The 11,721-nt window shown below is 52.0% G+C and overlaps 1 protein-coding gene across 8 annotated transcripts in view; it reads left to right on the plus strand.

The window, feature by feature from the left end:
• SUFU (SUFU negative regulator of hedgehog signaling) overlaps positions 1-4,001 on the plus strand; it is a 90,360-nt gene extending 86,359 nt beyond the window's left edge. For 4 of the 8 annotated variants that reach the window (XM_059661249.1, XM_059661250.1, XM_059661251.1 and 1 more), the window contains one exon: positions 2,275-4,001. In XM_059661249.1, coding sequence (XP_059517232.1) covers positions 2,275-2,460 — 186 coding nt within the window. In that variant the 3' untranslated portion in view covers positions 2,461-4,001. Of the gene's footprint in view, positions 1-866 lie in introns of all 8 variants that reach the window. The other 4 variants (XM_059661252.1, XM_059661254.1, XM_059661255.1 and 1 more) reach the window with 2 other exon arrangements.
• Positions 4,002-11,721: the final 7,720 nt, after the last annotated feature.

The following is an 11,721-nucleotide window of genomic DNA, read 5'->3' on the forward strand; positions in this document are numbered from 1 at the left end:
CAGTGCACATCTGTTGAGCACTAGCTGTGTGCCAGATCACATTCAGGGGCCTAGAATATAGAGGGAATAAGATGTATCCGTGTCTTTCCTCTACCCCCACCAGAAGCTCTAGAAACAAAACTGTAAGCAAATCAGTGATTCCCGGGTGGGACAGGAAGGCCTTGGACTCCCCTTGGCCACCACTGGGACCACTCTCAGGCTGGTAACCTTGGGAAGCAGATGAGGATGAGCAAGGGGGCGCAGGGTGGAGGGTTTGCTCTTCTTGAGGATGACCAGACCCAGGAAACCACCTCCAGCCATTCTGCGCCTCTGCTCCCTCTGAGGCCAAGTCAGGGCCTCCTTCCCTTGGTCCCTTTGGCAAAAGCTACAGAGGGCAGGTTTCAGTGTCCTTCTGCAGCAGCCTTCAAAAGAGAAGCCATGGCAGGGATAGGTTTGCAGTTTTAGACCTCAAGCCATTTCCCTGTAGCATCTGTACCCTCCCCCTGCCCCCCCATTCTCCAGCCCCAGGGCCTCAGGGAATAGATTCCTTACATGCTTGTGGCCAGAGGCAGAACCAAGGAAGTGATCTGGAGGGAGGTCAGCACAGTCAAGAAAGAGTTAGAAAACATGCCTCCTCCAACCTGGGGTTAATTATTGGCCCGGCCAGGGTAGAGGAGGAAGGGGTCACGAACTCCAGCAGCTTGACTTCAGCCACCCACCTGGGTCTAGCTAGTATTTGAGACTGAAACCAGGCAACCAGTGGCCTGTCTTGTCCCAGCACCAGGGACAGGCCTGGGTGAGAGTCCCGGCCACTCTAGGCAACCTGGGGGGAGGCAGTGGATTCTGCTAACGTGTGCACTCTGGCTCTGTGCTTGCTCCCTCCACAGTTCAAACTCCCCAAAGAGTACAGCTGGCCTGAAAAGAAGCTGAAAGTCTCCATCCTGCCTGATGTGGTGTTCGATAGCCCACTGCACTAGCCTGGGCTGGGCCCTGCAGGGGCCAGAGGAGAGCCCAGCTGCTCCCGGTGACTCCGGTGTAACAACGGTGTGAGGGAGAGTCCCACCAGTAAAAGGACAAGTGTGAGGATGACCGAGCACCTGCAGCCCGGCAGGATGCTAGGCCTGGGCAGCTGACCTCCGCCTCGCCTGCAGTGCCAAGCCCACACGACCCGGCCCTGATCCCACTGGGCACTGAGTGGGCAAGTGCAGACCTTCCTTTCCTGCTGCCGCCTCGAGTTCTGGTTTGAGAAGTGACTCTGGACCTTTAATGTGCTCCTCGGTCTCAGGCCTCCTCTCACCTACCCCCTGCCGAGCACCCAGCAGGAAGGAGGTGGAGTGGCCCTCGGGGTTCACTGCCCAGCTCAATCTGGGAGCCTTTGGTAGTCAAGCTCCTCCTGCCACCGAACAATTCCTCTGATTGTGTTTGGTTTTCTTCCTCTATTTTATTTTGTAGAAACCGATGGTATTTTATTGCTCTTCAGAGATGTCCAGAAGCTGTGTATATAATGTTTTTTAAACAGAACTTTATTGCCAGATGAACTTTTGCATTCTCTCAGACAAGGGCTTGGGGCTAACTCCCTCTGAGCCGCCACCAGAGAAGGTATGGTGTACACCTGCCTGCCCAGGGCCCAGAGCAGCCAGCTTCAGAGAGGCTTTTCTTCCCAGGTGGGCCTGGTGGAGCCAGGTGGAGCCTGTGGCAGGGGAGAGCTGAGATTCCCCCCATGAAGCCTTGAGTCCAGTTAAGCTGGGCCAAGAAGGGGTGCTGCTGCTTCCCAGTAGACTGGACCCCACAAAGTTAAAGGACCATCAGGGTCTCAGAGACTTGGTAGCCTCAGCCTCGTCTCCCAGGCTTGCCTGGGAGAGGGTGAGGCCCAGCACCTCACAGATCATCCCCACCTGCCACTCAGGGCCTGGGTCTCCAGCTCTTTGACCACTCCTGTCCCATTTCCTCATCCCCTGGGCCTCCCAGCCTCCAGGCTGCAGGACTCCGGCTTATTAAAAATGGAAAAAGTAACCCCCTCAACGGCTTTCACTTTGATTTTGCAAACACTGCATTCTACCGCTCTTCTATCCTCCCTGCATCCATTCATTTCTCAGCTTTCATTCCCCATTCCTGTCCTGCCTCTGGGCCTCTCTGGGTCCTTAATCCTTTGCCCCAATACTGAAGTTCTCATGGTCTTCCTCCCAGAAGCCAACCTATTTCTGGTCTGTGGTTTTGGGGTCCCTCTTGGATGATCTCCCACTTCTGTCCTGAAATCAACAAGCCCCGTTCATGCCCTTTTACTCCCAACTCTAGGGACTGCTATTTCAAGATCACTCTTCAGGCCTGTCCAAAGCAAAGCCATTTTGTCCATCAGGGATCACACAGGACTATGTTCTGCCCCGTCCACACCACCATACACACCAGGAGGCCACAGGAGGCCCACGGGTACAGGATCCCTTTGATGAGAGATCCCGACAAAGCTGCCTCCAGGAGCCATGAAGGCAGTGACCGTCTCTCCAGGGAGCAGCAGTTGGACTTCCAAGGAGCCTGGCCCCGTCTCTGCACACACCCTTAGGGCTACCTGGTTAATTCCATCAAACTCAGAGCTTCAAGGCAGATCATACTGGAGTATGGGAGAGATGGACTCCAGGCTCCCAGCAGCCAAGGTGCAACCCTCTGGACCTGACGTTGGGAGCAGCTGTGCCTTCTCAGAACTTTTCAAAAGGACGTTTCCTGGCCTCCGTCTGCCACAGCATCCCTGCCTTTGAAGCTCTTGTCTTCCGATGTCTCATGGCCAAAGAGGTGCCATCACCTTTCCTCCTTTCCTTGCCACCTGACCTGCTCTCCACCAGTTCTCTTTATGGAACCCTGCCTCCACCTGCCTGGTGTGGCGATGGGGAGGGGACTGTTTTATAAGCTTTGTCATCAGTGTGGGAGGCAGTAGGTGAGCTCTGAGACGATGAGCCCATGAAGCCTATGGCCCCTGCCCGCCCATGTTGGGAACCTCCAAGGCCATGCTGCGGCCAGGCCTCCATTTCCTTTTCCGACAGGGCAGTGGCTCTGGGGCAGTGGCAGGGCACCCGCTGTCTCTGACCACACCTCCTTTCCCTTGTGTGGCAGTGCCTTCCCAGGGGTTCTCCATTGAGCTGGCTGGTGAGACAAGCAAGGCTGACCACGTACTGTGCTTAGCACAGCACCTGAACCGTGGTGGGTGCTCACTAAATGTATCCCTTCTTTCCCTCCCTGCAGCCCCTTCAGAGCCCTGACCTCATAGTGAGGGGGAGGTAAGAAGCTTCCCTCCACCTGCCTCTTCCACAAGCTTCCCTGAGGTTTGCCTGGTCCTACCCCACCCTCCCAGTCCCTGGTGCTAGGAAGGGGCACCCCCGTGCTGTTTGCCTGCTACACAAGGCAGACTTCTGTGGCTCCTCAGGTCCAGTATGGGCTGCACGAGGACCACAGACCCAGCTGCCACTCGGAGCGGGTGGAGAGGCTCATGCAAGGTCTCAGATGTGGCCAGGGAGCTGGCACTTTCCTGTCCTTCTCTTCCTGTTCCATAGGCCAGGCTCCAGCGCTGGGACTGGGAAGCCTTGGGGAGAGTCTAAAAGGGCTAGAATGTTTTAAAAATAAACACAGGGTCTTGGGACTGGGTTTTGAGATTGAGTTGAGGAGCAGGGAAAAAATCTAAAAGTTGGTGCCCCTATGGGGCAGACCAGTAATGAAATCCCTTGACTATTTTTTTATTCAGTTGTGTTTCCTCTCTGGCTTCCGGGGCCTCCGTGCCAGGTGAGGGCCCTGGGTCCCTGTAATAAGTGAGGAGCCCTGTAGAGAGAGCCCTCCTTTTGTACAAGGACCTGAACGCTGCGACGAGCAGGCTTTTGTAAACATTTTCATTAGTTTCTAATGTCATTGGCGACTCAGTTCCTACGGGCTGCAGCCAGCCAGGAACTTTTGTAAGAACGTTGGCTGCCTCACTTAGATGTCGTTTCCTTCTTGCCCCTCTTCCTCTGTGTAATCTAAGTGCATTAAACATATTTACAGAAGTGCTGGGTCTTGTGCTCCTTTCTGGCTGCCTGCAATAGGGGAGTGGGGAGCCCAGGGCCCTGGCAGAGGGTGTGGATTGGACTTGGCCTTTTAGAAGCTGGGATCACTTGCACACCTTTCCCGCCGCGCCCCCCCCCCCCTTCCCTCTTAGGCACAAATCGCCTAAACTCTAAGGGAGCCCACAAGACTTGCAACCAGGGGTGCAGTGGGCAGTGGCAGCTGGTCCTGGGCTGACCCCTGAACTTGCCTCCCAGGCCGCCTTTTCTCTGACTTCTCAGTGAGCCAAAGCAGCCCCGCCTAGGTCTGTCCTGTTGCTTCTTCTGTCTTAAGTCCTTCCTGTTTCACTGTCCCCAGCTTTAATAAACGTACTCTCAATAAAAAGAAAAGAAGAAGCTGGGGTGGGGAACGGTCCTGAAAACTGTTGCTGAGAGTGTGCGTGGGGGCAGGGGTGGCAAGGAACAGGGTCATGCAGCTGGTGACTCCTCAGTCACGCAGAAATGACTCTGCAGGGACAGTCTCTCTTTTACTGGTTTTGAATTCCTCTCAGGTCAAGAGGGTAGGGGCATGGAACACAGTCTGGGGAGGTAAATGGGTGGGTAAAGGCTCTTCATTCCTCTTCTATCTTCCTCTCACCAAAACCCTTTCCCCTCAGTTTTCCTCACCTCCAGTTTGGAGTCCTCGCTCCCACTTCCAGCTGGGCCAAGAGACAGCCACTCCCCTCACTAGACTGCGAAATCCCACCTCCTACTGCAGAGCCTGGGCCCGGTGGAGGAGCAGCCTCAGAACCAGCCGCCCACCGGGTGACACGGAGGCCCGCCCACCCTTCCTAGCAACCTCTCTCGGGGCCAGGTCTGGGTGAGGAGGTGGGTGGCTCTTCCTCCCCTGGATTGCCCAGCTCCTGTCTCCAGGGCATGGTGTGGAAAACAGTTCAGTGCCCAGGGGAGAGACAGCAAGGGCCTGGGAACTTACAGACAGGCAGGCGGTCTGCTCCGAGACAGGGTTCCTGGGCCCTGCAGGACTGCTCTGTGTCCTCACGCCTCTTTCCCTTCCTGCGAGGCCTAATTGTCCTTGGGGGTAGCAGGGTCTTTTCTGTTGGTGCCTGGGATGAGATGCAGCTACAGCATCCAGGGGGTTCTACTGGGGCCGGTGGCATAGGTCCTGGGGGCATCACAAGGGGGCAGGGGAAGGGTGTCAGCTCCTGTGAAGGGACGGTTCTGTGAGAACTAGCCGTATGGGGACCTTACCCAGGAGGAGGACAGCTCTCCTCCTTCGGCCTGTGACCTCCTACTGAACTGTGGCTGGTCCCTGGAGCAGTGGAGCAGTTCCTGCCTGGGGCCCTCGGTCCCTCTGGCAGTCAGAGCAAGGGACCTGGGAGGGTCTGGAGCCAGGCTGACAACCCCAGATGGCCCAGGCCATACCTTTTCCCCTTTCTCCTTGGAGACCAGGGGTGGGGGTTCTTGTCTAATCCTCCTCCTCTGACTAGCCAAGAGGATCCAGGGTCAGTGAGGTTCTTGCCCCAAAGAGTCCAGAATAGCAAGATCCTGTGCTTAGGTGATTTCCAGAGACAGGACTAGGCTGGGGTTGTTTCTGGAAAGAGAAGGGCTCCTGGGGGTGAGGGGATAAGAAGCCCCGGCTCGGGGGTGAGGGTGCCCACGGGCTCCAGGGCCAGGGGCTGGGGAGCCTGAGAGATTTGCCAAACTGGCCAGACAAGGAGGAGAGTGCATGCTGAAGTGACTCAGCCCAGCCTGACAGGCACTGAGGCAGCTGCAGGCTGCAGAGGGGAAGCAGGTGGGGAGCCAGGGTGGGGTGAGGGGAGCGATTTGCTGGGCAGGAGTTGTGTCCCAAGACTGCAGGGGTAGGTCAGGATGTGGTCTGGGAGGGACGGTCAACTCCAGGCCCCTTCTATGGGAGGCATGGGACTGGCCAGTCCCTCCTTCCTTAGTGCCTGAAAGCCTTTGGGAGAGAGCTAAGGGCAGGATGGAGGAAGGAGCCGGATGATGCTGGTGGCTGCCCGTGGTTGTGTGGCATAGCTCTCTGAGTAACTGGAGGGGCAAGGGAGACTTTGAAGTTGTGATGAGAGTAGTGGCCTTACTGGGGCCAGAAAACTGAGGGCAACACCTCTGCTCCTTTGTTTTTCCAATTGCACCCATTGCCAGCCCATCTCCCATCTCAGTACTGAGAGCCCTGAAAGGAAGGAGAATGGGCCTTTATAAGACAGACGAGGAAGCCTCTACAATCCCACTGTGGAAAGGGGAAGAACGAGAAAATATGTTCACTCACTTGTTCTTTCACCAAACCTATAACAGGCACTCTCCCACATGCTGGGAGGCTGACACAGGCCTGCCTGGCCTTAAGGAGTTTATAATGCAGTGAGGGAAAACAGACAAGAAACAATGGCAAGGAAGAGCCGTAAAAGAGGAAGGAGTAAGCTGCTTTTGGTCCTACCCCAGCCTCACCAATTATTGTCAGTGTGACTAAGGCTAACTAACCTGTGCCTTAGTCTTTTCATCTGCAATGGATACTTGCTTCATAGAGTTTGTGCAAGGATTATATGAGATAATGCATACAAGATGCCCGGCACATAGTAAGTGCTCAATTAGTGTTAACCCTTTATTAAAGGGCTATGCTAGGGTATACACACCTAAGGTGCCCAACTCCATCTAGGGAGATTTTAAAAAGGCTTCCTGGCACTAGCTGGTTTGGCTTAGTGGGTAGAGTGTCGGCCTGCAGACCAAAGGGTCCCAGGTTCGATTGCAGTCAAGGGCACATGCCTGGGGTTGCGGGCTCAATCCCTAGCATGCAGGAGGCAGCCAATAAGTGATTCTCTCTCATCACTGATGTTTCTATCTCTCTTTCCCTCTCCCTTCCTCTCTGAAATCAGTAAAATATATATATATATATATATTTTTTAATTTTTTAAAATATATTTTATTGATTTTTCACAGAGAGGAAGGGAGAGAGATAGAAAGTTAGAAACATCGATGAGAGAGAAACATCGATCAGCTGCCTCCTGCACATCTCCCACTGGGGATGTGCCCGCAACCTAGGTACATGACCTTGACCGGAATCGAACCTGGGACCTTTCAGTCCGCAAGCCGACGCTCTATCCACTGAGCTAAACCGGTTTCGGCAAAAAAATATATATTTTTTAAAAAAAGTCTTCCTGAACCCAGCCGGCGTGGCTTAGTATGAACCAGGAGGTCACGGTTCAGGGCACATCCCCAGTGTGTGGTATGCAGGAGGCAGGCAATCGATGATTCTCATCATCGATATTTCTCTCTCTCCCTCTCCTTTCCTTTCTGAAATCAATCAAAATATATTTTAAAATAAACAATGAAAGGCTTCCTGAAAGAAATGACATTTAAGTCAAAACCTGAAGGATGCTTAAGGATGAACTGAGCAAAAGAAGAGGGGCTTTACTTTCAAACGCTCTCCTGGCAGGCAGAACAACAAGGGCAAAAGCCCCAAAACTCTTCTTGGGGACTGTAGTGTCCCAGTTGCCTAAAGTATATGGTTTCAGGCATCAAGCTTTCATTTTGAACCACCTCCTCCCTTCCCCACCCCCAACCCTACCCCCGCCAGATTGTATAGGACTTGCAGGTAATTATAAAAGTTTGATTTTTATTCTGGTTGAAGTGCGAAGCCATTGGAAGATTTTGAGCATAAAATTGACATAATCTGACTTATATTTTTAAACAATTACTCTGGCTTCTCTGTTGAGATTGACGCCAGGAAGTTAGGCCAAAAACAGAGAAACTAGTTAGGACCTACTGAAATAATCCAGGCCACAGATTACAATAAAGTAATAGAGATATTAAGAAGTAGTCAAGATTTGCTGAAAGGTTGGCTATCAGATGTTTGCCGAGAAGCAAAAGACTGCAGCGGGAAGAGGTTCAGGGGGAGCAGAAATTAGTATAGTTTTTGGACATGTTGAGTTTGGGATGTCTGTTGTACCCCCAAGCAAAGATGTTAAGTGAGTAACCAGTGTACAAGTAAATTATCAGAGAGATATTTAACAGTAGGATCTATAGGACCTGAAGACTGATTGAAGGGATAAGAGAGATGAGAGGGAGATGTCAAGGGTGTCCCCCTAATCCTTAGTTTGGTAACTCAGTGGCTGAAATGGGGATCACAGTGGAAGGGGAACAGGCTGGAATGTGAAAAGGATGAAGTTTCATTTCCAATACATTGAATTCAAGGTGCCTGTGGGACATCTGAATGGAGAGCATAGTTGACTACATGAATCTGCAACTAGGAGGCTGATGATCTGGGCTGGAGATACTGCCTGGGGAGTCATCCGTATATAAACAGTAATAAAGCCATAGGAATAAATGAGATGCCCCAGGAAGCAGGTATAGATTAGTAAGAGAAGAAAATGGAGGGCAGGATTCTGAAGACCAACAGCATTTATGAGATGGAAATTAGAGAAGACTGTGGTTAGAAAAATAAAACCAGAAGAGTATGATGTCTTACAAGTCATCAAAGGTGACTTGTCTAAAAAGGTGAGAAATGAGAGGAATCCTTTAGATTTATTATCTAAATAAGTAATAATGGAGGTCATCATTGAGGAGGCCACAAAAGGACCCTCTGCTCCAAGCTAGACCTTGTGTTACTGTTTTAAATTATTTTTATTTGTTGATTTGAGAGAGAAACTTCGATTTGGTGTTCCACCTATCCATTCACCCACTGGTTGATTCCTGCACAAGCTGGGGATCCAGCCTACAACCCTGGCGTGTCAGGACGATGCTCCAACCAACTGAGCCACCCGGCCACGGCTAGGCCTCGTTATTCTGTGTGCCATCTTTGGAATGTGGAATTAGGGACTAGGGCTTGCAAACCATTTTCTCCCTTTTTGTTCATTGAGACATGCATGCATGCACTCATTTTTCATTTTTCAGCTGGTGAGGGGATGCCAAATGCTAAAGACACAGACTCTCTCATTGAAGGGCCCACATTAGCCCTCACATCAGGAATAAGGAGAGAGAGATTCTGGAGCAGATAGGCCCTCTGGTTTTATGGAAGAATCAGCACCCACGGGTCACACTGAACTGGATTTGAACCTGTTCTACCGTTTAGAATGTAACAGCTGATGACTCTGAAATCCATAATAATCTCTAGCACAAACCTCCCCCCTGAGTCTGTATGTACCATCGCTTCCTCAACATTTCTACTGGGATACCTGAGTCAACTTAGACAACTACTAAAAAGCTCCCCACCCAAACCTACCTACCCCTCTTTCATTCTCTTCTCAGTAAATGGCACCACCATTCAGCCTCTTGTTGAGGCCCAAATCCTAGGAATCCAAGGAATAATTTTAAACATTTTTGGGGTAATATACACACACATATAAACATATATATCACATAAAAATATATATGCACAGTGATAAGCACATCTTGATCCCATTCCTACTCCATTAGTATTATATGTTGATTCCTCTCCATCCCATATCTAAGCCTTCTCTAGTCCTATTAGCTCTACTTCCAAAATATATCCCAAATCTGAGAGCTTCTCACAACCAGCCTCAAGTTCAAACTGCTTACCATGACCTACAGGAAGGCCCTGTGTGTTCTAGCCCCTACCTGTCTTCTCCCTCACCACACAGCTTTCATTCTGCCCGAGAACATGCCTAATCGATTGCTTTTGCATTTGTTTTTCCTCTGACTAAAGCACTCTTCCCCCAGGTTGCCACTTGCTTGACTCCTAAACATGCATTTTTCAGTTCAAATGCCACTTTTTTGGAGAGCCGTGTGTGAGCCCCTCACTATCACAGAAATTATCCTATATAATAAAAGAGAAACATCGTAATTAGCATACATCCGCTACCCTTCCCATTGGCTAATCAGCGAGATATGCAAATTAACTGCCAGCCAAGGTGGCGGCCGGCAGCCAGGCAGCTTGAAACTAACATGAGGCATGCTTGCTTCAGTGACGGAGGACTCCAATGTTCCCCGCCTGCCTTGCCAGCCTCTGAACTTGCAGTTTGAAACATTGTTACAAATATAGAAGCTAAACAAAGCCCCAGAAACCTGCTTTCAGTCAGCTGGGATCTCAGAGCTGGAGTTGATACTGTGTTTTGATAATAGAACCCAAACAAACCAGATACCTGCTTTCAGCAGCAGAGGCCTCAGAGCTGGAGCCAGAGCTAAAGCTGGCCCAGAATAAAAAAGAAAAAGAAAAAAAGGAGCAGTTGGGAGCTTCAGTCACCCACCAGCCTGAAAAGAGCCCTCAGCCCCTCACCCAGATTGGCCAGGCACCCCAGTGGGGACCCCCACCCTGAAGGGTGTGTGACCAGCTGCAAACAGCCATCATCCCCTCATCCAGGCTGGCCAGGCACCCCAGTGGGGACCCCCACCCTGATCCAGGACACCCTTCAGGGCAAACCAGCCGTCCCCACCCATGCGCCAGGCCTCTATCCTATATAGTAAAAGGGTAATATGCCTCCCAGCACCAGGATCAGCGGAGCCGATAGGCCTCCCGGCACCGGGATCAGTGTAACAGGGGGCAGCGCCCAAACCCCCTGATCACCCTGCGGCTCTGTGTGTGACAGGGGGCGGGGCCACAACCTCCCTATCCGCCCTGCTCTGTTCGTGACAGGGGAAGGCGCCCCAATCCCCTGATCAGCCCTGCTCTGTACCTGATAGGGGGGACCTCCCCAACCCCGATCCGCCCTGCTGTGTGTGTGACAGGGTGTGGCGCCCCCCCTCCACGGGCCCTGCTCTGTGTGTGATGGGGTAGAGCCATAACCTCCCCATTAGCCCTGCCCTGAGTGTGAGAGTGGCGGCGCCTCAACCCCCTGATCGGCCCTGCTCTGTGGGTGATAGAGGGGGCGCCCCAACCCCCTGATTCTCCCTGCTCTGTGCGTGACAGGGGGGAGGTCCCCAACCCCCCTGATCGACCCTGCTCTGTGTGTGACAGGGTATGGAACCCCAACCCCCCTGATGGGCCCTGCTCTGTGCATGACAGGGGGTGGCGCCGCAACCTCCCCATCGACCCTGCCTTGAGTATGACAGGGGGCGGTGTCCCAACCCCCCAATCGGCCCTACCCTGACCGTGACTGAGGGTGGCATCTAGGGATTGGTCCTGCCCTCTGCCACCCGGGAGCAGGCCTAAGCCAGCAGGTTGTTATCTCCCAAGGGGTCCCAGACTGCGAGAGGGCACAGGCCGGGCTGAGGGACCCCCCTCTCCCCCCCAAGTGCACAAATTTTTGTGCACTGGGCCTCTATTCCTACATATTTAATAAAAAATTTTTCTTTGTACATGTTCTCTGAGGAATCCCCAGGTTCTAGAAAAATGCCTGGCACATAAAGGCTTCTGTTAAATATTTGTTGACTGATCAACCCATGGTAGATTACTTCAGTTCTTTAAGACTCCGTTTCTTTTTTAAAATATATTTTTAGTGATTTTTTTACAGAGAGGAAGGAAGAGGGATAGAAAGTTAGAAACATCGATGAGAGAGAAACATTGATCAGCTCCCACTGCGGATGTGCCCGCAACCAAGGTACATGCACCCGAACCTGGGACCTTTCAGTCCGCAGGCCAAGGCTCTATCCACTGAGCCAAACCGGTTAGGGCAAGCCTCCGTTTCTTTATTAATATAAATTATTAATATTAATATTCAATCTTGCTTAGTAGTTTTAAGTGTCAGAAATGGGGGTTAAAGTGATGAGGACGTAGGAAAATTGTCCCACAGTGAACCTTTGCAATTACCTGCTCATT

This window comes from Myotis daubentonii, chromosome 13 (assembly GCF_963259705.1).
Source record: "Myotis daubentonii chromosome 13, mMyoDau2.1, whole genome shotgun sequence".
Taxonomy (NCBI): Eukaryota; Metazoa; Chordata; class Mammalia; order Chiroptera; family Vespertilionidae; genus Myotis; species Myotis daubentonii.